Source organism: Lipophrys pholis, assembly GCF_963383615.2.
Source record: "Lipophrys pholis genome assembly, chromosome: 8".
NCBI lineage: Eukaryota > Metazoa > Chordata > Actinopteri > Blenniiformes > Blenniidae > Lipophrys > Lipophrys pholis.
This window is the reverse complement of record NC_137630.1, coordinates 29,029,022-29,051,564: the sequence shown is the minus strand read 5'-3', so window position 1 is coordinate 29,051,564 and position 22,543 is coordinate 29,029,022. Positions and strand designations below refer to the sequence as shown.

At 44.6% G+C, this 22,543-nt stretch overlaps 1 protein-coding gene across 1 annotated transcript in view; it reads right to left on the bottom strand.

Annotated features, from left to right (window-relative positions):
• Positions 1-20,667, bottom strand: part of scn8aa (sodium channel, voltage gated, type VIII, alpha subunit a) — a 41,766-nt gene extending 21,099 nt beyond the window's left edge. The window contains exons 1-12 of the mRNA XM_080468631.1: positions 20,548-20,667; positions 16,507-16,840; positions 12,698-12,816; positions 10,953-11,042; positions 10,010-10,138; positions 9,112-9,203; positions 5,469-5,690; positions 5,087-5,150; positions 4,829-4,970; positions 1,780-1,986; positions 1,404-1,685; positions 235-549 (exon numbers count right to left, since the gene is read on the bottom strand). Of these exons, the coding sequence (XP_080324757.1) occupies positions 235-549; positions 1,404-1,685; positions 1,780-1,986; positions 4,829-4,970; positions 5,087-5,150; positions 5,469-5,690; positions 9,112-9,203; positions 10,010-10,138; positions 10,953-11,042; positions 12,698-12,816; positions 16,507-16,785 (1,941 nt within the window). The 5' untranslated portion in view covers positions 16,786-16,840; positions 20,548-20,667. The remainder of the gene's footprint in view (positions 1-234; positions 550-1,403; positions 1,686-1,779; positions 1,987-4,828; positions 4,971-5,086; positions 5,151-5,468; positions 5,691-9,111; positions 9,204-10,009; positions 10,139-10,952; positions 11,043-12,697; positions 12,817-16,506; positions 16,841-20,547) is intronic.
• Positions 20,668-22,543: the final 1,876 nt, after the last annotated feature.

Here is a 22,543-nt window from a genome sequence, read left to right as displayed (position 1 = left end):
TGCCGGGCTGGCTCCAGTATATTTTGCCCTGATTATGTCTCATATTTCCATCCTGTTCCTACTGTCGGAGGGCAGCATACACTGCGGGGGCTGGGGGAGGGGAGGCGCGAGCGCTTAGCCAAGAGATACATACGGACTTGCAAAGATGACAGAGGATAGAGAGCCAGAAAGAAACGTAACGGACGAGAAGGGGGGGGGCCATGCCTAGATAGGTCTACTCATTGACTTCCTTACACTGTCGTCAGTAGCTGCCTTATCTATTTTCACCTCAGGCAGAAGGCGTCCACCGGGCCCGGGGCCGATGAGCGACACCACGCCGTTGCAATCCACCGTGCTGTTCCTCTTCCCGTGGAAGCCGCTGTAGCTGCTCCGCCGGTACGGGCTGAAGAGCGAGCCGCGGCGCTCCTCGCACTCCTCCACGGTGCTGTGCTCGTCATCCGCAAACTCGTTCTCCGAGCCCACGTCCTTACCGCGCCCCTTGAAACTGAAGATGCTGCTTTTGCTGTTGTGGCGGGAGAGGAAGGGCGAGCCCGGGATGCTCAGGAGGGACTGGAGGCGAGGAGGCAGGTGGAGGACAAGGTGTGAGAGAGAGAGAGAGAGCAGAGAGAGAGAGAGAGAGAGAGAGAGAGAGACAGATGAATTACAACTGATTTGCAGCATCATCCTGATGATGTCTGTCATCAGTTCTGGAGGTCAAGATGAAAGAAAACATCTGTCAGAAAACTGGATGCAGCCGGGGGACTTTGTCCCCGAAGAGGAGGAGCAATCATGTGACTTTATGAAGAGGAGAGTCGTGCATAATTAGGTCATAGATTTCTTACACTGTGAAGGTCGCACGCACGCACGCACGCACGCACGCACGCACGCACGCACGCACGCACGCACGCACACACACACACACGCACACACACACACACACACACACACGAGGTACAGACGACACCTCTGCATGTGCAGCGGAGGAAACATGCAGCTCGGCCATCGTTGTCTCTCTTTGTGAGCACGGTACTGTAAACACTTCATAAGCTCCAAGTGAGGTTTTAACATCAATGTAATCACTGTGAATAATTCAGCAGCTGGACATGTGCTCTTAAATCTCCGGCCACTATGCGCTCCTTAGTGTTCACAGTGGTGCAGTGGTTCGTACTCTTGCCTCACAGTGAGAACGTCCTGGTTGAAATCCAGCCAGGGCCTTTCAGTGTGGAGTCTGCATGTACTGCGGGTACTGCGCTGATAAAAAACTTGGATATGTTTAACTTAGAAGTTTAACTTTTGACTTGAATTCCAAATTCAAATCACCAGATTTCAGAGGCAGGAATTAAAATCTGCAGATAAGATGAAGAATACGTCTTTTCACTTCATTCAAACATTTAAAACAAACAAGTGGTGCCGTTTCTCCTCACCTGGTTCATGATGGAAGACTTTCGACCCAGGCGGTTATCAGGGAAGCGGAAGCGGCTCCGTTTGCTGCCGTCATCCGACTCCGACTTGACGAACTTCTCACTGTCTCCTTTCTCCTTCTCCTGCTCTTTCTGACGCCACTTCTTCTTTCGGTTCCGCCGCTCTTTGGCGCTCTTTGAGCTGAGCTTCGACATCTCGGACGAGCTGCAGGACAGACGGCCTCCTCCGTCGTCCTCGACCGCGTCCTCCGACACCGTGCCCGCAGAGGTCGCCATGGCGGCGGTCTACTCCGGGGCGAAGGCAACGCGGGTCAAGTTAGAAGCATGTCGAGATGCGATTCGGGAATAAGTTCATCCTCCCGTCTTACATAAAACTGACCTGCGCATCCTCCTGCTGCCTCTTGAGCTGCTCCAGCATGGCCTTGAACTCCTCCTCCTTCTGAAGGGCCTCCTCCATGGTGGCCTGGTTCTGCTCCTCGTACGCCATAGCCACCACAGCCAGGATCAGATTCACCAAGTAGAAGGAACCCACAAAGATCACCAAGACGAAGAAGATCATGTAGGTCTTTCCTGCAGCTCTCAGGGTCTGTCAGGAGAGGGGAGGAAGAAGAAAACAACGGAGGAGACACTTATGACCTCTCGTCCTTCACCTGGACGCCAGAATCAAGCTCATCGCTGACGGAGAGGACACAGAGTGACGTGGAGAGAAAATAATCCCGTCACTCTTTCATTAAAGGAACAGTTCAGACGGGTGGAGGTGAGGTTGTAGGAGGTAAACATTAATAATCAGTGTGCGAGTCCGTACGAGTAGGAGGAGGTCAACCTGTCCTCAGTGTGGAGAAGATTTCTATACCGACATGAGTCTCCTCAACAATGAAGGTTTTTAGGCCACATAAAAGTCTAAAAACATCAACATTCATTTAGTTTTGAGTTTAATGTCGGCTATTTCCACGGACTTGCTCTCAAACCTATGAATTTCTTCACATGTGATTGTCCAGTTTTCATGTTGGGATTATTATATAAAGGGAAAAGAAAACAGGCTGTTGAAGCTATTCTTTTATATATAAATACATAAGTGGTACGTCACAATTGCTTGTGTCTATTGTCAACTTTTTAAGATAAAATATGGTAAAAATAAGAAAATGTATAAGAAAACATATCAAAGTCACTCATGGTTTTTAAGTTGTATATTCCTGAACCCAAGATTATTTGTCTTTTGGTGTCGACCGGACTGAAAAAGAAAGAACTTTCTCAGAATTGTCTGCCATTTATTCATTTGTTCATTTACTTATTCTTATTATTTAATTTATTTGTTTGTTTGTTTTGCTTTATTCTTATTTCATTCAGTCGCAATAATGCACTTTGTATTTTGTCATGTGCACAACTTGAAATAAAGCAAATATAAGGATGTAGATTTTAAAGAAATTAATAGAACAGATCTCGGGGGAACCTTAAACTTTTACATTCCTCGCTCACTGATAAGTTCGAGAATACAGGAGGAAACATCTGCGGTAAACAGATGAAAGTTTAAGTTTTGTTTTGTTTTAAATTCTGACTTTAATTCTGACCATTTTAAATTGTCTTGAAAGATCCTCAAACAACCAAGTATTTGAATATAAGAAGACTCAGAGCTGCAAGACCCCAACAAATAAACTGGTTGTAGCTTACAGAAGGTTTGTAATCCACCCCTGAATTAATCTCAAAAGGAAAAGTCTGGAAAAGTCTGACCGCTTCGTAATGAAACCCGATTTCTCCAGTGATGCTGCCACATTCAGGATCTTCATCCTGAAGACTGCCTCACATAGAAAAGTGAAATTCCCTCACACATAAATCATGAATCCACTTACATGTAGTGCCGAGACGAGTATGCAACATAACATTTACAGTCAGAACTCCAGACTCTAATTACGATGCTGTACGATGTCCGTGTGCTTAGAGATAGTTTAACTGATGATACGACAGAGAGGAAAAGTTCTTATTTCACTTTGCGTCGATAAACAGTCACAAATACACGAGGCACCACGGGAGAGGAGACGTGTGCGGTCGGAAGACGAAAAGAAGCAGAATATGAATACGTGCTGCGACGCTCCCATCAGATCTCATCTCCCTCAGTGGCCGTACTGTAATCCTGAGCTGTTAATATTTCATGCTTCCTTCCTTCCACTCGGCCGCCGTGCGAGGTGGAGGCACGAGTGTCTCCTCCATTTCAGAGCGGAGCAGCTTGTCAGGCAGACGGGATGGAAGCGGCCGGACCGCAGCGTCCAGACCAGAACAACACGGAGCTGCGCTCCGAAATTTAAAACATCCACCTTTTTCCCCCCCCAAATACAAAATCTGACATTGTCGGTGAAAAGACAATTATTTCAGTTTCTGCAATCTGCAAAGTCCTTTTGGGAATTTTAAAACTGAATTCGGTTTTACTGGTGAAACTTTTCATTTTTCTTTTCTTCTTTCAGTTTCGCTGATATTTTTAAGAATTTAAAGTGAACTCACATACTAAAAATAAAGCAAAAGAAAAAGGTGAAAAAGGTTGAGCTTGGATCAGGGGGTGTTAAACATAAGGCCCGTGTGTTTGAAAACCGGCCCACAAGAAGCTCCGATCCGGTCCACAAAGGCCACCAAGCAAATTGTAAACGTTTCAAAGAAAATATAGTTTTTTTTTTTAACAAAATCCTTAAGAGTAGCAGACAAAACAACACCTGGATGTCTCTTTCTATCAAACTAACCTCAAAGCCATGCTGTCAGGGTGAGTTTGTAGAAACACCCACAATGCAACAGCTATAGAAGTTTTTATGGGGGGACATTTCGTTGTATTTTGCACGAAAAAGTCTCATTAAAATTGGCTTTATGTTGAGATTGTCATGATTTTGGTAATAACTGTTTGGTTTTGTGAAAATATAGACATTTTCTTCATCTGGGAAACAGCTTGTCGGTTAATGTTGTACTCATGATGTTTTCTTCAGCAATAGCAGCAAATTAGACCTTAAAAAGTCACGGAAACTTCTACTATTGACTCTGATTTGTGTTATCAAAACACTAACGTCGTAGAAATTTATATTATATTAAGAGAAAACGACACATAAAGTAAAAAGTATCCAAGTGTGCAGATATATTTGGATATTTTATTTGTTTACAGCTTCATTCGGCTGTTCTCCGCCCTTGTACATGATTTTAATTGAATGTATTTAATGCAGATGTATTCAGGAGTGCGTAGCTTATCTCATCTTGTACGTATAGTGCTGTTCTTCCTCTCTGGGAAAGTGCACGATTAAAGGGTTGAATGTGAGTGTTTGTTTCTCTGTGTGAGTTACATAAAGTGGTTTTGAGATGGATGGACGTTATATTTGTAAAGGTGGTTAACTTGATGAGTCAGTGGGTTTAATCATGAAAACAAAAAGCTGGAAAACTTGTTGAGGGATCTGCTTTACCAGCATGTAGAGATTCTCCCAGAAGTCCTGCGTCATGAGCCTGAAGAGAGCCAGGAAGGCCCAGCCGAAGCTGTCGAAGCTGGTGTAGCCGTAGTTTGGATTAATCCCAGCTTTCATGCATGTGTAGCCCTCCGGGCAGCGGCTGAAGGGGAGGAGGGAGGGAGAGGCAGAGGATGAGTCATGACAGGGCACTATCCGACCAGCAGAGACACACGAGGTCCTGGCAGGACGGTACGGGAGACGAGCGAATGGACTCACCCAGAGTCTGAGCTGTTCCCGCAGAGCAGAGCGTCCAACTGACCGGGCAGGAAGTAGAAATTGGCTGAGGAGGGAAACGTAAAAAAAAATCTAACTATAATGTATTATATTATATTCAAAGTTGACTTTTATGTATTTGGTGACTTTTCAACCAAAACGTGGCGACCAGAGTTGGGGAGTTTTAGGCAGTGAGCCGCACTAACTGTCTGTAAATCCATTCACACAAATCCCCGAGTTCGTTTTCAGCTCATTTAAGACGAGTCCCCTGCAAGTGAAGCCGAAGCCAAAGCGACATATTGTTTCCTGGATCCGGCATATGGGCTGACTCATGCGGCTGAACCGCCGCCAGGTCACCGTCCATTACGCCTCCGCCGCCACTTACTCTTGTTCATGATGTAGTCGTCCCAGTCGAAGCCCTTGCTGCCGTTGGCCAGGTAACTCTCCGTGGAGTTGACTGGCCAGATGACACACTTGTGGCGCAGGTTGCCCATGAAGAGCTGGAGGCCGATGAGGGCGAAGACGCTGAGGCAGAAGACGGTCAGGATCATCACGTCCGAAAGCTTCTTCACTGACTGGATCAGGGCGCCCACAATGGTCTTCAGGCCTGGAGGGTAGCCACACACACACACACACACGCAAGCAGGCACACACACACGCGCACGCACACACACACACACACACACACGCACACACACATGCGTACAGAAACCACACAGGTGATGCAGGAGCTGCTGACGCTCCTGGAGTTTCTACTCCTACTAAAAATTACTTTATTATTACTATTTATGAGAAATTTTCATTCTAAATCTGCATTTTAATGTGAATTTACTCAATTTGTTTTAACCATTATCCTTAAAAAAAAAAGTGAATTACCAACCTAAACAATAATGTTTTAAAATGAACTTATCAACCCAATTAATGGGAGACTTTAGGAGAATTCCTTTCGAATTGAACAAAAGTTTTTAGCTCTGAGTAGTAATATATCTTGGACAAAAATTGACGTACATAACATTTCTAGAAACAACAAACGAGAAATATTCAGAAGCCTTCCCACTCTTTTTCAGACTCATCCAAACACTGCGACAGAAAGCCCAATCAGGAGCGCGTGCCAGCGGGATAAATTTGGCTTTTCGATAGTGGAGGCAGTGAAATCGAGGGGGAAGGCTGTGGAAAAGTGAGAGGAAGTCCATCAGGAGGAGAGCACAGCAGCACAACGAGGGGCCAAGAGGAGGGACAGAGGCACAGGCAGGGGCTGGAAACCGCATGCAGGTCATTTAAACTCCAAGGCTGAACAGGAGCAATTCAATGCCAGCGCCGGCGGCGGCACTTTCTTGAACTGTCTTGTGTGAGGTGTCATTAGGAAAAGCAGCGACTCCCCATACCTCCACCCTGCAGTCTGTCTCATCGCTTTACCTTCCCGTCCCGGCGCAGCGGTCACACGGGTCCGGCCCGGGAACTCAAAACATAGACCGGGACCCCCCCCTGATCCGTTTTCTGTTCAGCCTCTACAGGTGCAGTTGGTTTTACCATCTGCACCTCCAGTGTTATAAAAACACACTTTACATTTAGGCTGACCGATTCAAACTGGTCCATTATTGTTATAAGTGAGATCTTCTCAAGTAGAATTGCATGAGAAGATCCCATCGAGTGAAATATAACATTAGCTGGACTACAAAATATCAGTACAAGATCTTTATTTATTTATTTTTCATTTAAATTCAGAATTTCAAAGATTAAGTTGTGGCAAAGTGTTAAGATGAGATCGATGCTGCTTTCGTGTCGGTACGCCGAATATCTAACTAAACCACCGGCAACAGGAGGAAACAAAACCAGCCCGGTTTAACCTTGAGTCTTGTTGGTGATCTAGATTATCATCCAGTGAGTTTCTAAGGAGGTTTCATCATCGGAGTATATTTATCTGTTTATATGTCTGTTAGCAAGACTACATCAAAACTACTGCACGGATATTGTCGATATTTTCACCACAGATTGATATTAGGCCGTGGAAGGATTCCATAAAATTGTGGAGATGATCCGGATCCGGATTCTGGATCAGGATTCATTTTCTAAGCTTTTATAGGCTCTGATTGCTCTTGTATTACTCGGTTTTGCTTTTGCATCCGTTTTAAACTGCATTAGACATGTTGCTGGTTTTCTGACCTGGATAGGTAGAAAACTCGTATTTTGGGTGTTTTTACAACCTCACCCTGACAGCATGGCTTTGAGCCTTCACGTCAACATCTCAGCTCGGGCCTCAGGGTTGTGTTGTGTCCGCTAGTAGTAAGAAATTTGTTAATAAATCTATATTTTCTTTGAGATTTTTACCATTATCTTGGTGGTTTGGACAGAGTGGAGCCTCTTGCACACCGGTTCTGGCCCACTGGCCTTATGTTTGACACCGCTGGTTTAAATAGTCTAGAAAGACCCCCATTCTTAGCATCCCACGAGCCCGTTCAGAAAAACAAACATATTATTGGATTTCATATCTCATGAAACCAGATTTCAACTTGATACAATGAATGTATTGCAATTAAAGATAGTATTCTCATATACCGCTCACATTCAGTTCAGCTGTGCCTCTCTGGACAGCAGCGACTGATGAGGCACCGAGGCTGGTGTCAAATTACAAGCCAACAGTGCTGCACATTAGCAGGCCCAGAGCTGTTATTTATAGAGGTTTCTGAAGAACTTTGTGACGGTTCAGGAAGCGACGGAGGTCCTGAAGTAACAAGACGTTAATTAAGCTTGAATTTACTTATTTTAATTGAACATCAGTAAAACAAACGATCTGTTTATGTATATAGTCACTGTATTTATGATATTTAGGATGGGGTTTATGGGTTCTTTCTTCTATACTATGGTGTCTACTAAGTTTTTATGGTTGTTTTTTACTTTACTACTCAGTGTGTGCTGTTTTAAATTGCCCCAAGTGGATAAATAAAGTTTCCTGAATCTTGAATCTAAACTATAAGTAGACAATTCAGTGCAATAACGTCATGTACTGACACGGAAGTAGCATCACTTTCCTCATCTTCCGGTGAGCCACATAAACTATAAAGTCTGATTCCTTCTCGTTCAGCGATGAACTTACATTTTTTCCATTAACAGCATCTGTTCTGAGTAACTATGTTCAAACTCTGTCTATCAGCAGGTGGACCGTGTGCGATCAGCGTCAGTCAGAAACGCCGGAAGGTCGTCCCGTCTGTTCCCCCAAATGTGCACACACACCGTTTCTTTTTTCTGCGTGGTGTATCATTCAAGAAAGTTAAAAAAAAATAAAGAAAGAAAGAAAAAAAAACAACACAAAAAAAACAAAAAAAACAAAAAAAGAGGGCAAATCAAACTTTCAATGCCATTTGTCAGCCAAGCTCTTGGTAGGCTAATATCTTAAAAGCAAGTGACCGAAAAGCATCATGCAGCATAAGAGATATGTTCACAAACTAGGCTTGGCAGTCTTCATGCATAAATAATGGGTGTATTCTGTGGGATGTGGCTACCAGCTATGCCCTTTCTCTCGTCGTTACAACGTTCACGAGGTTCGTTTGGGATTCCCGTTACAGGAATCTTTTCTTTCCAATTCAATTGCCAGTTTTTTTTATACGTTAAACTAAACACTGATATTCTAAGAGGAGGAATGAAGGGAAATTTGAGCAGTCCGTTTACGTCTGGTGAATTCTAACGACAATCGCCTGATTTCTCGGCTACAGAAAAGGGTATTTGCTCGTCTTCTGGGAGCTGCCTGGGATAAATCCTCCTAATGAGTGTGTTACTGGGGCAGAAGAGAGTGCAGACACTTTGGTACGCCCTAGAGGAGACTGCAAAGCCTATCAAAAATGTATTAGTACCATTTTTGATAATTTTGGAGGAAAAATAAATCAAAAAATGGTTGTCTCCAATTTTTTTCTTTTTTTTCCGTTGCTGTTGTTGTTGTTGTTGTTGCTTAAAATCATAATTGTAATCATAATAATAGTGAGTAGAAAAGAAAAGGTGAGAGGATCAGCCTTAGTGTTTAAACTGAGTCTCACCTGGAATGACAGAGATAGTTTTCAATGCTCGGAGAACTCTGAATGTTCTCAGCGCAGATACATTGCCCAGGTCCACAAACTCTGTTATATATCTGAAATAGGGGAAGGATCACACACAAGAACAAACACGATGACAAAAACCACACACGCCAAAGAGCACGACACCACCGAACCAGGAGGAAAACGACGCCACTCACAGAGCCTGTCCACTGAGGAGAAGGGTGGAAGGTAAAAGGAAAGAAAGACACGACACACCTAACACCGACCCCGCCCCCTTCCCTCCCAGCCCCGCCCCCTCCCCGCCCCATCCTGGCTTACCTGGAATTACAGAAATAGTTTTCAATGCCCTCAACACCCTGAACGTGCGCAGAGCTGAGACATTGCCTAGGTTTACAAACTCTGTTATATACCTGCAGGATCAAACCACAGTTACAAAAGCTCGTTATTTACATGCGGAGAGAGGCTGAAAAGATCAGTTCACACACAGGAAGCCGTTTGTCGATTTGAGGGTATAGAAGCACTCGCGCAGTGTAATAATAATTCTGTGGTATAACATCTCGAATTGATGGGGGGGGGGGGATTGTAAGAGAAAAGGTGAATGAAGAGCAGAGTTAAACAAGAAGAGGGAGGTGGATTTGATGATGAATGGGCGCTGAAGAGTGAGGGCGTTTTGTTTATCGGGGAGGCCGCAGAGTGTCGGATGGAGACCTTCGATTCCCAAAGAGAAGGAGCAGAGAAGTCTCAGATCAATGGAGGAAACGGGAAGATGAGTTATCAGACGCAAAGAAAAGACGGAAAGATAAATCATTAAGTCACACGTCAGCTAAAAAAAACCCACAGTGACAGTATCATCTCATCCGTTTCAATAGTGAGTGATGATAACAAGGAGGATACTTACGCCATCGAAATGACCATGAAATCCAGCCAGTTCCATGGGTCTCGTAGGAATGTAAACCCGTCTATACAGAATCCTCGCGCAGTGATTTTTACAAGAGACTCAAATGTATAAATTCCTGTGAACGTGTACCTAAAAAAGAAAGAAAGCGTTGACAGAATCAGTTCACCGGCGCCGGATCAAAGCTCCGTCTGCATCCTCATTAGCTTAGAAAATAAAATGAAGCGGTCGGCGTGGAGGACAAAGGAGATTTAGGACGGACAAACCCAACGCACTCACTTATTGTGAAATGTCATTTCTGTGTGCAGACATTGAGGAATATTAATCGAATTACATTTCCAGCCACAAAAAAAGTGCATAATTTTATGAAAAAATAAAACACAAGCTGTAGTTGGAACAACATAAGGAGCTGTTAATAAATATAAATACACAGTCAGAAGGTTAAGACACTGAGACCTTAACTTTTGACTTGATGGTTGTTTTGAAGGAGATTTAAATCAAATTTAAGTTCAGCAAATGAACAAAAACTGGATCAGAGACGACTGATCACGAGACAAACAAACCCACCAATTCTTTTTTTTTCTTTTTTCCATTAATCTTTTGACCTAGAAATGTTGAAAACATTAAATATGTTTTGAATTTAACTGTATCTGAAGATACTTTCAAATTCATAACACCCGACAAAAGTTAATTGTGTCAATTAATCTGATTAAAATATTGTCCTGGAGTAATTATTTTCTTTTTAAATGACGCAATTTTCATAAATAATTTGTCTTATTTAAGATGTGATTCACAGCAAAATAATAATAACAATAACGATGGTTTATTAGTTGGTGTTTAATGAAGAACAAAAGAGTTAAAGTTTGTCATTAAAGCCAAACGGGACGTTAAAACGACTGATGAGACGCATCACAACAGTGAGAGAATAAATGAAATCTGTACTTACTCTACTTGTTTTGACCACTCGGGAGGATCACTAAAGGTCATGAATATACAGTTGGTCAAAATAGTACACATAATGATCATGCTGAAAAGAGTGAGGAGCAGGTTAAGGAAAACAACGACTGCAGAAGAAAAATAAACAAAAAACAATTGTCATATCTCAAACAATCTAAAGCTTTTAAATGAACCTACGAGTCTTCACAGCAAAGAGTCGATACCATGAAACCAGAGCACTTAACAGAGGGTAGTTATGTGCGGCCGCCGCCACAGAGCCCATTATTGTAGCCATGAAATATTCAAGCGGTGTATATTTAGTGGGACTACAATGGCACGACCAGAACTGTGGGACATTTCAATGCTGCAGCGCTTTCAGCGGAGAGGAAACCGGGAAAACCTCAGGATTACCTTCAGAGGAATGTTCTGGAATGTGGCGCCGTGGGAGGAAGTCAGCAGAGCAAGTCAACTAAAAACACAAAGACTTCCCTTTTACTTTTAGTTTGAAAGAGCTTTCAACTGCAGTTTAGGTTTTGTCTCACCAGGAATTGTTGTGCAGTTTATCATTTATTTAAATGTAAAGTGTAATGAGATCACGATTTTTTCTTTTTTTTTATTATGGAAAATAAATTAAATTGAGTTGAAAGAATACCCCACGATAAGATTTTTATCTATTTGATCAAAATCTGTATCTGGAACAGTTTTACTTAAAAAATCTTAACGTGCCGACTAATTTCTATGTTATTATTTCACTGATTTTGTTCTAATTTTAATTATTAGAATTAATGAGACACTTCCGATGAAGAACCTATATTTTTGTGAAATTTAAAAAGAAAAAAAAAAGAAAGCTGGAAGTTACGTGATGCACCTGAATGCATCGCCCATAGCATGACGGTGATTAACCCATAAAAATCCATCAATAAAAAACAAGAAGCTTCTAGTCCGGAAATTACGGTACTAGAATTCTATTTTATTTATTTAGCTTCCAAAAGCAGTACAGTGCATGCAGATAAACATTTTAAGTCTTTTCACTTCAGTCACATTTAAAACTGAGTGTAGTTTGGAGTTGATTTATCACAAAAAGCAAAATTATCTTTCTTCCAAATGTCCAACTCGTTCCAGGCAGTCGAGCCAAACTGAGATAATCTCAATCAGTTTATACTCAAATATAGAGAACATATGAGAGAATATGTTGAGATTTTCTGATTTTCATTACTTTAATCCTAAAAACTACAAATATTTAATTTACATTCATCAAATCTTATACAAATAGAAGTTTCACAGTTTTCAATGAGATAATATTCCGTTTTCTAATTTTTTTTGTAATGTAATCATCGATCAACAGACCAGATAAATCATCTGAGAGGAAAGCTTGTGTTTAATGGAATCAACTGAAGTTGCATTATGGGTAACGCAGGCGGCAAATCTTGAAAGAAAAAAAGCCCAAAACGCGTTTGCTTCAAACATCACGGTTATTGGTTTGAGCTGTGAAATCTGCGTAAAATTATTTAAATTTACTGATTGTCTTCAATCAAGTCGCGGCTCGTTGTGGCGATCCAACGTGGCTTATCTGTTGCGGGTGACTCATCATTTCAGCCTCTCCTCTCGCCGATAAAATGGCCACCGCACGCCGCACTGTACGTTCTGCCATGTGAAGGCATCAACGGCGGGGAGACGGAACACGTCGCCATGAATAATACACACAAACAGAAAAACCCTTTGTCGCTTCTGTCAAGACACCGTTTCAAAGGATATGAATGTATCAAAATTTTAATAGCTACTCGCCTAACCGGATTAAAAGGACTTATGAAGTACAAGGCAGGTGTGGCACTAAAACGGAAGATTGTCTTCCCTCTATTTAGCACTATAAATGTCTGTGGAGAGAAGAGAAAAGACAGAAAAGAGAAAGCAGGATTAATTAACAGTCACACAGAGTGTAAATACACAGAAAGGGGTCAGAACATCATCGTGAGCCGTCGCCGCGTGCGAAAGAGCAACGACGCTCGTTTACCGATGATCTGGTCGACTCTTTGTTTTCGTGGCACGCATAGTTGGTAAACAGCCGGCGGGATGTTTCTGAGGTTGGCGTCTCTCGCTGTAGCAGCTTTCGAGAAGAGGGAAAAACCAAAAGGAGCCGGCAAGCCACTTTCTGTGGGCAACCTCATAATTGTTTAAATAAAACATGGCTATTTGCATGAAACTTTAATGAAACTGTGCATTTGCACAAGTGATATGGGCCCTTGTGCTTTTAACAAGGCATCCCTCACTACATTAAGCCCTGCAGAGGAGGAGGAGGAGGAGGAGGAGGAGGAGGAGAAAATCCTCATGGTCCCATGACTGCATGTAATCTAAGCACCTCCAGCGGGAAGGAGGCGCGTGTCTTTAAGTTCGTGAGACTTGAAGACGAGTCAGCGCCGATAAACGTGATTGATGATCGTCACTCTGCTCCGTCAATAGGTCAGTGAGGCAGAGGGGGAAAAAAAGAAAGAAAGAAAGAAAGAAAGAAATCACTGGAAATAACGCGGCCGGTGTGACGTCTGGCAGGCAGAGGGGAAACGTACGACCGACATGCCACCGCCCACCGGGCGACGTTTGGAGGCACGGAAATGAGTAACAGACATTGTCGTCCAGCCTCACGGCTGCTGTGGATGTGGGAAGTCTTTTTTCTGTAACGCATGACTAAACTGCTGCAAAGCTACTGAAAATTTCATAGTCCAGAGCTGAGCGGGAGGAGAGGGGAAGCTGGAGAATGGGGGGTGGGGGTTGGGGGGTGGGGGGGTAGGCAGGCAGGAGCAGGCTGTGGAGGAGGGGAGGGGCCGGAGGGGGTCGGCTGCAGCATCTGCATCCATCCTACCCCCCAAAACGGATGGCGTTTTATGGCACCATGACACACACACACACACACACACACACACACACACACACACACACGCACACACACACTTTGTAATCCTGTGACATCTGCGATGATTTCACTGTAAATATTAGTCCAGAATCAGTCGGGGGCGGATGTCTTCTAATACTCAATAAAATGTGTAAAAAAAAAAAAAAAAAAAAGTATTTCCATATCAGGGTTGATAAAAGCCTGAGAAAGAGGCTCTGTCACCTTGTTTTTGAATGTTTTAGTTTCCCTCTCCGTGCCGTCCTCAGACAAACACGTCTCAGTGATTCTGGCTGCAGCCAGAAGGAGAGCCAGTGTGCTCATGCATCCGTGCACACGTCGTCCACTTCATCCCCCCCTCCTTTACTCATCCCCTCATCCCCCTCTCCTTAAAACACCGTCTTCCCCTGGCCTGTCACAGCGTAGCCGAGCCTGACCCGGCACAGCCCGGCTCCAGCCGGCAGCACGGCGGCGAGGGGTGGGGTGGGGGGCTGGACGCTGCGTCATCAGCCCGCCAGCCCCTCGTCTCAGCTGGAGGACTTGTCATGAAGAAGACGAACAGCCTTCCTCACACCCACTCCCCCCTTTCCTCCTTCCTGCAGAGGACACATCCCCAACCGGCCCCTCCGTGACAAAGACACACAGAGCGACGGTTCCGCCATCAAGGTCACCGCCTGATCTGACGTCACGGCAGCGATCGGCGTCAGGACGAGGCGAGATTGAGGGACGTAATTAGAATTTGTTTTTTGGCCGAAGCCGACGGGCCTGCTGGTGGTGAAGGCCGAGAGCGAAGAGCACAAAGGAGCCAAACACGACTCGCATGCATCCGTGACTGAAACGTAATGGAAGGAAAACACTAGTGAAGTGTGTGACAATCAGCTTAAAATAAACTAAATCAACAGTACCGCAGATTTTTGGTCATGTTTGTCACGTGTCATCTGAATCGTGTCTGAATCCTTGAGCGCTGGACTGGTGGGTTACGTAACAGTCAGCTCGCACCGTGTGGAGACGGAGAGGTAGAAGACGAGGACAGACGGAGATGATCGCACGCGCGCGCACACACACACGCACGCACGCACGCACGCACGCACGCACGCACGCACGCACGCACGCACGCACGCACGCACGCACGCACGCACGCACGCACGCACGCACACACACACACACACACACACACACGATTAGCGTCTTGTTTCGTCTCCTCCAGGTAGAGTTTGGTGTGTTCGAAGGTTTAACTCGCACGGTGTTACACAAGTACGGCTTCATTTACACGAGTATCACACTGGAAGGAGAGCATTCCAGATAAAAATGCCACTTCCGTTACATAATTCTTTGTTTAAAAATAGACAACAAACATTGTTTCCATGGTAGAAGGTTTCAGGATCGCCGCTCGGTCCGGTGATAAAACACGCCACAGCCCACTTTGCATCTCGATTAATACTCGGGCGAGAGCACAGCCATTTTAGAACAACAAAGAAGATTGTTGCGTGTCCACAGATTTGACGTCGATTCTGAAGCAGAACGTTTGCGGCACACGTTCTCAGGCGAGTACACGTTACGTTGCGGACCTTCCTGTGGAGCAACAGTTGAGCCGACGGTGCCGAGAGACTTTCAAGGTCACCTGGCGGCGTCAGACATGACAGGAACCCCAGAGAGACACGTGTCGCCTCCAAGACGAGCTGTCCCCTCCTCCTCCTCCTCAGATTAATTTTTGAACAATTAGGGAAGTCTGCCATGTGTGAACAACATCCCTTCAATGGCTACTGTCCCTGACCTTTTCCCCAAAGCCCTGCCGGCCCAGCGGGGGTACGAACACGAGCCCCTCGGCGGCTGGAGAGCCCGGCGCTCGCCCTCCCCGAAGGTCGTCCGGGAGGGAAGGACGTAATTACAACTCTGCAGCCTCAATTATGAGATTAAAGGAGGCGTAAACAAAGCGCACCTGTAAGTCACAGGCGGCGACGTGAAGCGCTTCGGCTCCGGGTATCACTCGGATAATCGGCCAAACTTCGAATAAGACATCAATTCAATGTCCTCAATTTTGTGTTTTGCGGCACTTTTCCAGATTCAATCAAAATACTGAAATCCTCTAACAACCAATACTGCAAAGGTTTTAGTCATTTTGAATGTGATGAAACCGATAAGGTAGTAACTTGCCAAAAGTGTAATAGGATATTTGAACCATTTACTGATAATCTGAAACATTCTTACAACTAGAACTGCAGCCATATGGTCGTCATATTAATTTACTGAGGACACAAAGTCTGCAGCACTCTCAATTGTGATTCTAAAAATAAAATCCGTCGCTATCTTATCACATTTTTGGCTTTATTCTATTCAAAATGGACAAAATCATTATTGGTTGCAACAAATCGATTCCAGACTTTTAAGCTGAAAATGAATTTAAAATAAGAAGATTGAGGCTCATAGTGAGGGCAAGCGGCTGTCTGGACAATTTGGACGTCAGAATAAGAGACTTCTTCATATATTCAGTCATAACATTTACACATTTCTTTCCATTTAGAGGTTTTAAATCCTGATGAATCACAAGATGTGAGCCGGTGAAAAATGGCCTCATTGGAATCTTTTTTTTTTTTGGGGGGGGGGTTCGATTGTGCCAGAGAGAAACCAAACATCAGAAACATCCTCTGCCTCGCTTGATGCCACAGACTCTTCCCAGACTCACTTTCTGAGAATTCACGTAGTATGGGTCCAGGTCCTCCAGTGGTATCGCCACCATTCCTTTAGGGGTGTCCCCGTAGATGTAGGGCAGACTCTTCCCAGCCTCCAGGTCGCTGTTGGGTTTGGGTTTGTTCTCGTCATCGTCGTCTCGGTAGCTGCTGTCCTGCTTCGGCGGCTTCTTGTTCTTCTCCTCTTGGATGCGCTGCTCAAGGACCACCAAAGATTCCACAGTAAACTTCTTGAAGCTATCAGGTCCTGGCGGTGCAAGAAGGGGTAAAGCCATGTTTTCATCCTGCAGCTACTTGGACTCTAGGTTGGTACCATCCACGGCAGCAGCTCTGCAACAGGCGGGAGGGTCACAGTCAGTACACAGGATCACGTTCTGCACACGGCCACACTGATCGTTTGCTAAATTCACATCGGAAAATTACATTTCTTTTTCTTCCTGAAAAAGTAAAAGCATCAAATGGAGCAGAACACAGACAGTGGCGATACGCCGTCGCAGCTCTGCTCCAGGTCAAAACGCTTCCTGGCATCTGAACATGCAGCCGGGAGCAAAACATGAGAATTTTAAACTTCATTAAAAAAAGTTTATGCGTGGATCACTACTGTATATCATCGGTTCATTACACAACACAAGCAGGAATTCATATTTTTCAGTCAGCATTCCTCTACAGCAGTAGTGTCGGGCTTATTCAAGTTCAGGGGCCGATTTCATCTCGACGGGTAAAACAGTGCAACAACAAGCTTTAAATTGAGGTTTTCTTTGTCCCAAAACTAAACAATTAGTACCATAATTTGCTACAATTTTTCTATAAATACAATTTAAATGATACTTTCTGGTGAAAAATACAGTGAAACGTCAACATAAACAACTTCTAGAACCACTGAATATTGTTTTCAGTGACTGGAGGCTCTTGCGGCTTATTTTTGGCTTCATGTTTAACACCCCTGATCTACTCTCTGGATCTAGTCAACATGAATAAAGAGACTAGTTATGAAGTTACCACTTAAGACCATAACGTGTTCAATAATGTATATTTCTTCATCACGGATTGACAGATGGAGTCTTTAAAAGCAGTGAATGCTTTGAAGTCATCAACATTAAAATGGCACAAGCTAAAACAAACTGTATTAACGACACTAGAGGATCTAAAGCAGAAACGAGAAACTGTCTTTTACTTTCTTTAAGGCTCCTGCTTTAATATGTTGGTGAGAGAGGGTGTGTCCACCATGGTTTAGCTTCACCAGACGTAATAACAATTTGAACCTGAGACGAGTCCACAGCCTTTATTTGTAGGGATGCATGAAATATTGGCTTCTATATCGGAATCGGACGATTTGACTCTTTTGTTTAATCGTTAATCGGCCAGATAAACTGATATGAGCTGATGTGAATATCGGTGTGTACATATTCCATACACAAATTGTCCCAAAAACAGAGCAAAACATCTCAACAGTTCCATATATTATTAATTATCTACAAAGTATGATTATGCATGATGCCTTTTCATATATAATATACATCATATTGGTTAATATCGGTATCAGCCAAATCTGTCATATTGGTGCATCCTTATCAATTAAAGGTGATGTTGATGGCTTCAAGCTTCACAACTGCTGGTTTGTCTTTTTCAAAATGTAAACAGATGATAAAGCACGTGCCTTGTTTCACATTGAAAGCATATTGGCATTACAAATCGACATATTTCACGAGTTGTAATAGAATGGAGAATACCAGAATATCATGTATTCAGTACACTCTTTTTGTATTTGCTAAGCTATGAAACTTTGCCTACACACATTTATACAGTCACTGATATGTCGACAAGACATTTGTGCCCAAGTAACATCAGCGTGTCTCTAATTCACAGCGATCCAGAAGATGAGCATGAAACCTCTGGCACACAACACAAGCAACCCATTTAGGGATTCCACTCCTTATGATTTTTTGAATAGCTGCAGACGGGCTGACAGGAAACCCGGAACATCTAATGGCTGCATGACTCAGTAAAGCCTCTCCAGCACACTTCCATGGGTAAAGGTTACACGACAACTGTTGGAGCTGCAGGACATCGGTGTCAAAGCTCTAATGGGAGGCAGAGTAGAAGGAGAGGAAGAGGAAGAGGAGAGGAGAGGAGAGGAGAGGAGAGGAGAGGAGAGGAGAGGAGAGGAGAGGAGGCCACACCTGAAAAATGAATGAAATCATTTGACTTGGGAAGAGCAGTATAACAGAACCCTCTGGTTTGGTGGAGAGAAAAGGTGTGTGCAGCATAAGCAGGACAAATCGGCCCCATCTGAATCACCGGGCCGGTCACTTCCTCGCTCCCCTCCTTGCGTAACCGCCTCCAATTAAAAATGCTCGACGTGTAAAAAAGCCGAAGTCGCACAGAGGAGCCTTCGATCTCTGTGTTGTTGAGAGAAAACGCCGGGGAAACATGCAGCCTCTGAGCAGAGGCGTCTGTTTTTAAAATGGACCCCGGAACCTCGCAGGCTCGGAGCCTTCTGCTGCTCTGCTGGCGCTGTCCGCTTCAGCACCGCACGGGCGCGCAATTACGCACACACGTACACACACACAAACACGTATGTACGTGTGCACGGACGCGTGAGTGCACGCACGCAGGGGAGGGTGCAAGGAAGGAGGGAGGAGGAGGAGGAGGACGGGGGGGGGGGGGGGGGGGGGTCATCACCGATCTGTCTGGAAAAACCGTTCAGCTCTCTCTCCACCGTGCAGGCCTTCCCGGTGCGCGCTTCGCCTCTCGACGCCTTCAGGCCCCAGCTTCATCCCTAAAATTCTCGCCACTGTTATCAAGTCATGACGACCAAAAACACCCGTCTTGTTGCGCCTCCACTCTCCTGGGCCGCACACTGCTCCCATCCAGGCACATTCTGGCATCAACAAGCACATTCTGGCACCTTCTCGCCCGTTCTCACAGACGCAGTGAGAAATGGAAACTTGTTTACCGAAGCTGTTGTTTTAAAGACGAGGGCCTCCAGACGACATCATATGTGCATTTTCTCTTTATATTTCATTCAACAGATCAGACCCGGGGAGCCTGGCAGAGGAGCTGGGGGTTATATTGCGCAGAGAAGTGGCCAAAGCCATCCTGCTGCAGTGGGAGGTTTTACATGTAGAAAATGTCACGCCGAGGTAAACGCAATCGCGGATTCGTCAAAGTCACGCGTGTCATGTCGATATTTCATCATGATGAATCAATATAGCGTGTCGCCCCCTTTTAATCTACAGTGCAGGATGCCGAGTTTGCCGGATTCTGTGCGTTTTTTTGCGCGTTGTCTTGGAAGGATCCGCACCACACCCGCGAAGCCATGTCGACAAGCCAAATCAATAAGAACTCTATCTGTGCACCAGATAGCCCCCACCGAGTGTAAAGCTAAAAACACCACACGGTCACAAACATGAGGAGAAACACAAGAAGCACGACCGGCTGGGAGCTGCCAAAAAATGAAATGAATCTCCATTTGCTGGCCGTAGATGATCGGAAGAAGACCAGGCTACTTACATAGCATCAGCTCCTTCCCTGAAGCCTTATGTTGATTCATAAGCATCATCATCATGTCGTCCACAAGGCGTCAGATATTAAAAACACGGCTCATATTTCGAGGGAAATGTCTAAATTCTGTGTTTTATTGAGGCTGGAGCGGTTGGACTGCGCCCTACCTGAAGCCTGACCGACAAGGCATTTCTCCTCTTTCTCTCTCAACAGGGGGAAGAAAAAAAAAATCACTCCCCCCCCCCAAAAAAAAAAAACCCTCTACGGAATCCAATAAATCCTTTTCGATCGTCACCAAACGATTGACAAAACGCTGTTTTCCTTCCTGTGGTCCGAGCGGGAGGTTGCTCAGAGCGCGCAGACTGCCTCCAACGTCCAACCTCTCCAAAAAAAAAAAAAAAGAAAAAGCTGCGCGGCTCTGCGACATTCAGGCTCCCGCAAGGGAACCGACCGACAGAAAAGCTGCCCTCGCCCACAGACACCATGCACGCTTCGCCCCGAACGACGGCGAACGGGGGGGGGGGGGTACTCACCCTGACAAGCCTCACAGGGAATCCGGGGAGCCGCGGCAGGACTGCAGATGTGGAAAAGATCGGGGAGAAACTGCGGTTGTCGCCATATTGTTGCTGCTATCTTCACCCCCCCCCCCCCCCCCCCCCCCAACCCCCCCCCAACCTCAGCGCGAGCGGGTTCCCTGCATAATTGATGACTCTCGGCAGAATGTGAGGGAGTGTCGGCGGCTGCGTTTCGTAAAAAAAAAAATATTTATATATATATATATATTAAAAAAAAATCGTAAAGGTCATTTAGGCCTGCAGCCTCCCGAACCCCGGTGTGCGTGTGCGCCTCGACGGATGCGCTCAGGCACGAGCCCGGGCGGGATTGTGCGCAGAAAAACACGCACAAGGTTTTTCTGTCAGAGCGCATCAGCGAGGCTCCGAGTGTCTCCAGCTCCCGAGTGCAGGAATTTATTGGCTGGAGGCTTTTCAGATGGGAGAGCAGAGAGGAGTAGCATCCATCCATCAAATCTACTGACGCAAACACACATTGCATTCATTCATTCGTTCATTCAGATGTTTTCCTTATCGGGAGCTCTTCTCTCCTCTGCCCTCCTCTCCACACCACAAATTAACACGGAAAAGTCCAAGCTGCTCACCTGCCCCCTGTCTTCCATTATGTAATGCGCGTAAATTCTCCCAAAAGTAGTACAAATAAAGGATGACGTCTTCCTTCAGTAACTAAACAAGTGAAAAAGAATGTTTCGTTGATTCACTTCGTGAGCTCATTTTGGTAATTTTGGTTGGTTAATTTAATGTGTGAAGATGGCAGGCACAACTTCATTTTCTTGTCAAATTAATATTAGGGTGCATTGTTCTTTTCAACATCTGCTGCTTCAGTGCGCTTTGTGAGCTTTTCAACAGCTTCAGTGACACGAAACACAAATATCCTCGAAGAATATGGAAAAACACTTTGTTTATTCAGAACATACCTAAATGATTGTCATGCACAGACATGTTGGCTTTATGAGGAGGGTATTTATCATCTGCCCTCCTCTCCACACCGCAAATTAACATAAGTCCAATCTGCTCACCTGCCTCCTGTCTTCCATTATGTACAATGTGCGCAAATTCTCACAAAAGTAGTAGAAATGAATGCTGACGTTTTCCTTCAAGTTAAAATGAATGTTTGAATCCATACACTTAAAAAAAAAACTAAAACGTGTATTAGGTTTATTTAATTTTTTGGTTTTTATATCCTCAGTTAAATCCGGGACATTCGAATGTACATGTTTTGCTTATTTATTGTGTTAAACATATCCTGTATTTAATGTCGTTAGATCTTGCGTCAGCGGTAAGGTTCTCTGCGGGCCACTAGGCACAAACACAAAAAGCTCATCAAAACATGTGGAAAGTCCGGGAATAGGTTGCTGAGACTTTTGTTAACGATTTGGCTGACCGTTTCCAAATAAATCGCAAAAAAACTGCAAAAATATTTCTTGTGCAAAGCGGATGGGAGAGGAGCCTAATGAGGGACATGAAAGGTTCTTCTTCTTCTTCTTCTTCTTCTTCTTCTTTTGGGTTTAACGGCAGTTTGCATCCATAAAGTTGCACTACCGCCATCTGCTGGTTCTATTATCTACACTGTTTCCCACCGCTCTGCTCGTCCCTGATGACTGTTTCCCTCTCTCTCTCTCATCAGCAGCTATTTCGTCCCTGATAACCGTTTTCCTTCTTCTTCTTCGTCTTCACTTGGCAAACGTGAAGTTGCACTAGCGCCATATGCTGGTTCCAGCTAGTCCGTACCATTACCACCGCTCAGAGAAAGAAAGAAAGAAAGAAAGAAAGAAAGAAATACATTCTTTCTCCGTCTGTTGCCATGGAGACGCTGCAGCCAATAGTGAGTCAGCAGGCAAACAAAACTTCCTCTTAAATTTTTTCTCAGCTGTTTTGTTGCTGCTTGTCATTACTTCATCACTTATGATGGGTGTTACTCACAATTCTGCCGTCATGACGTCACGGGTCCTGTTCG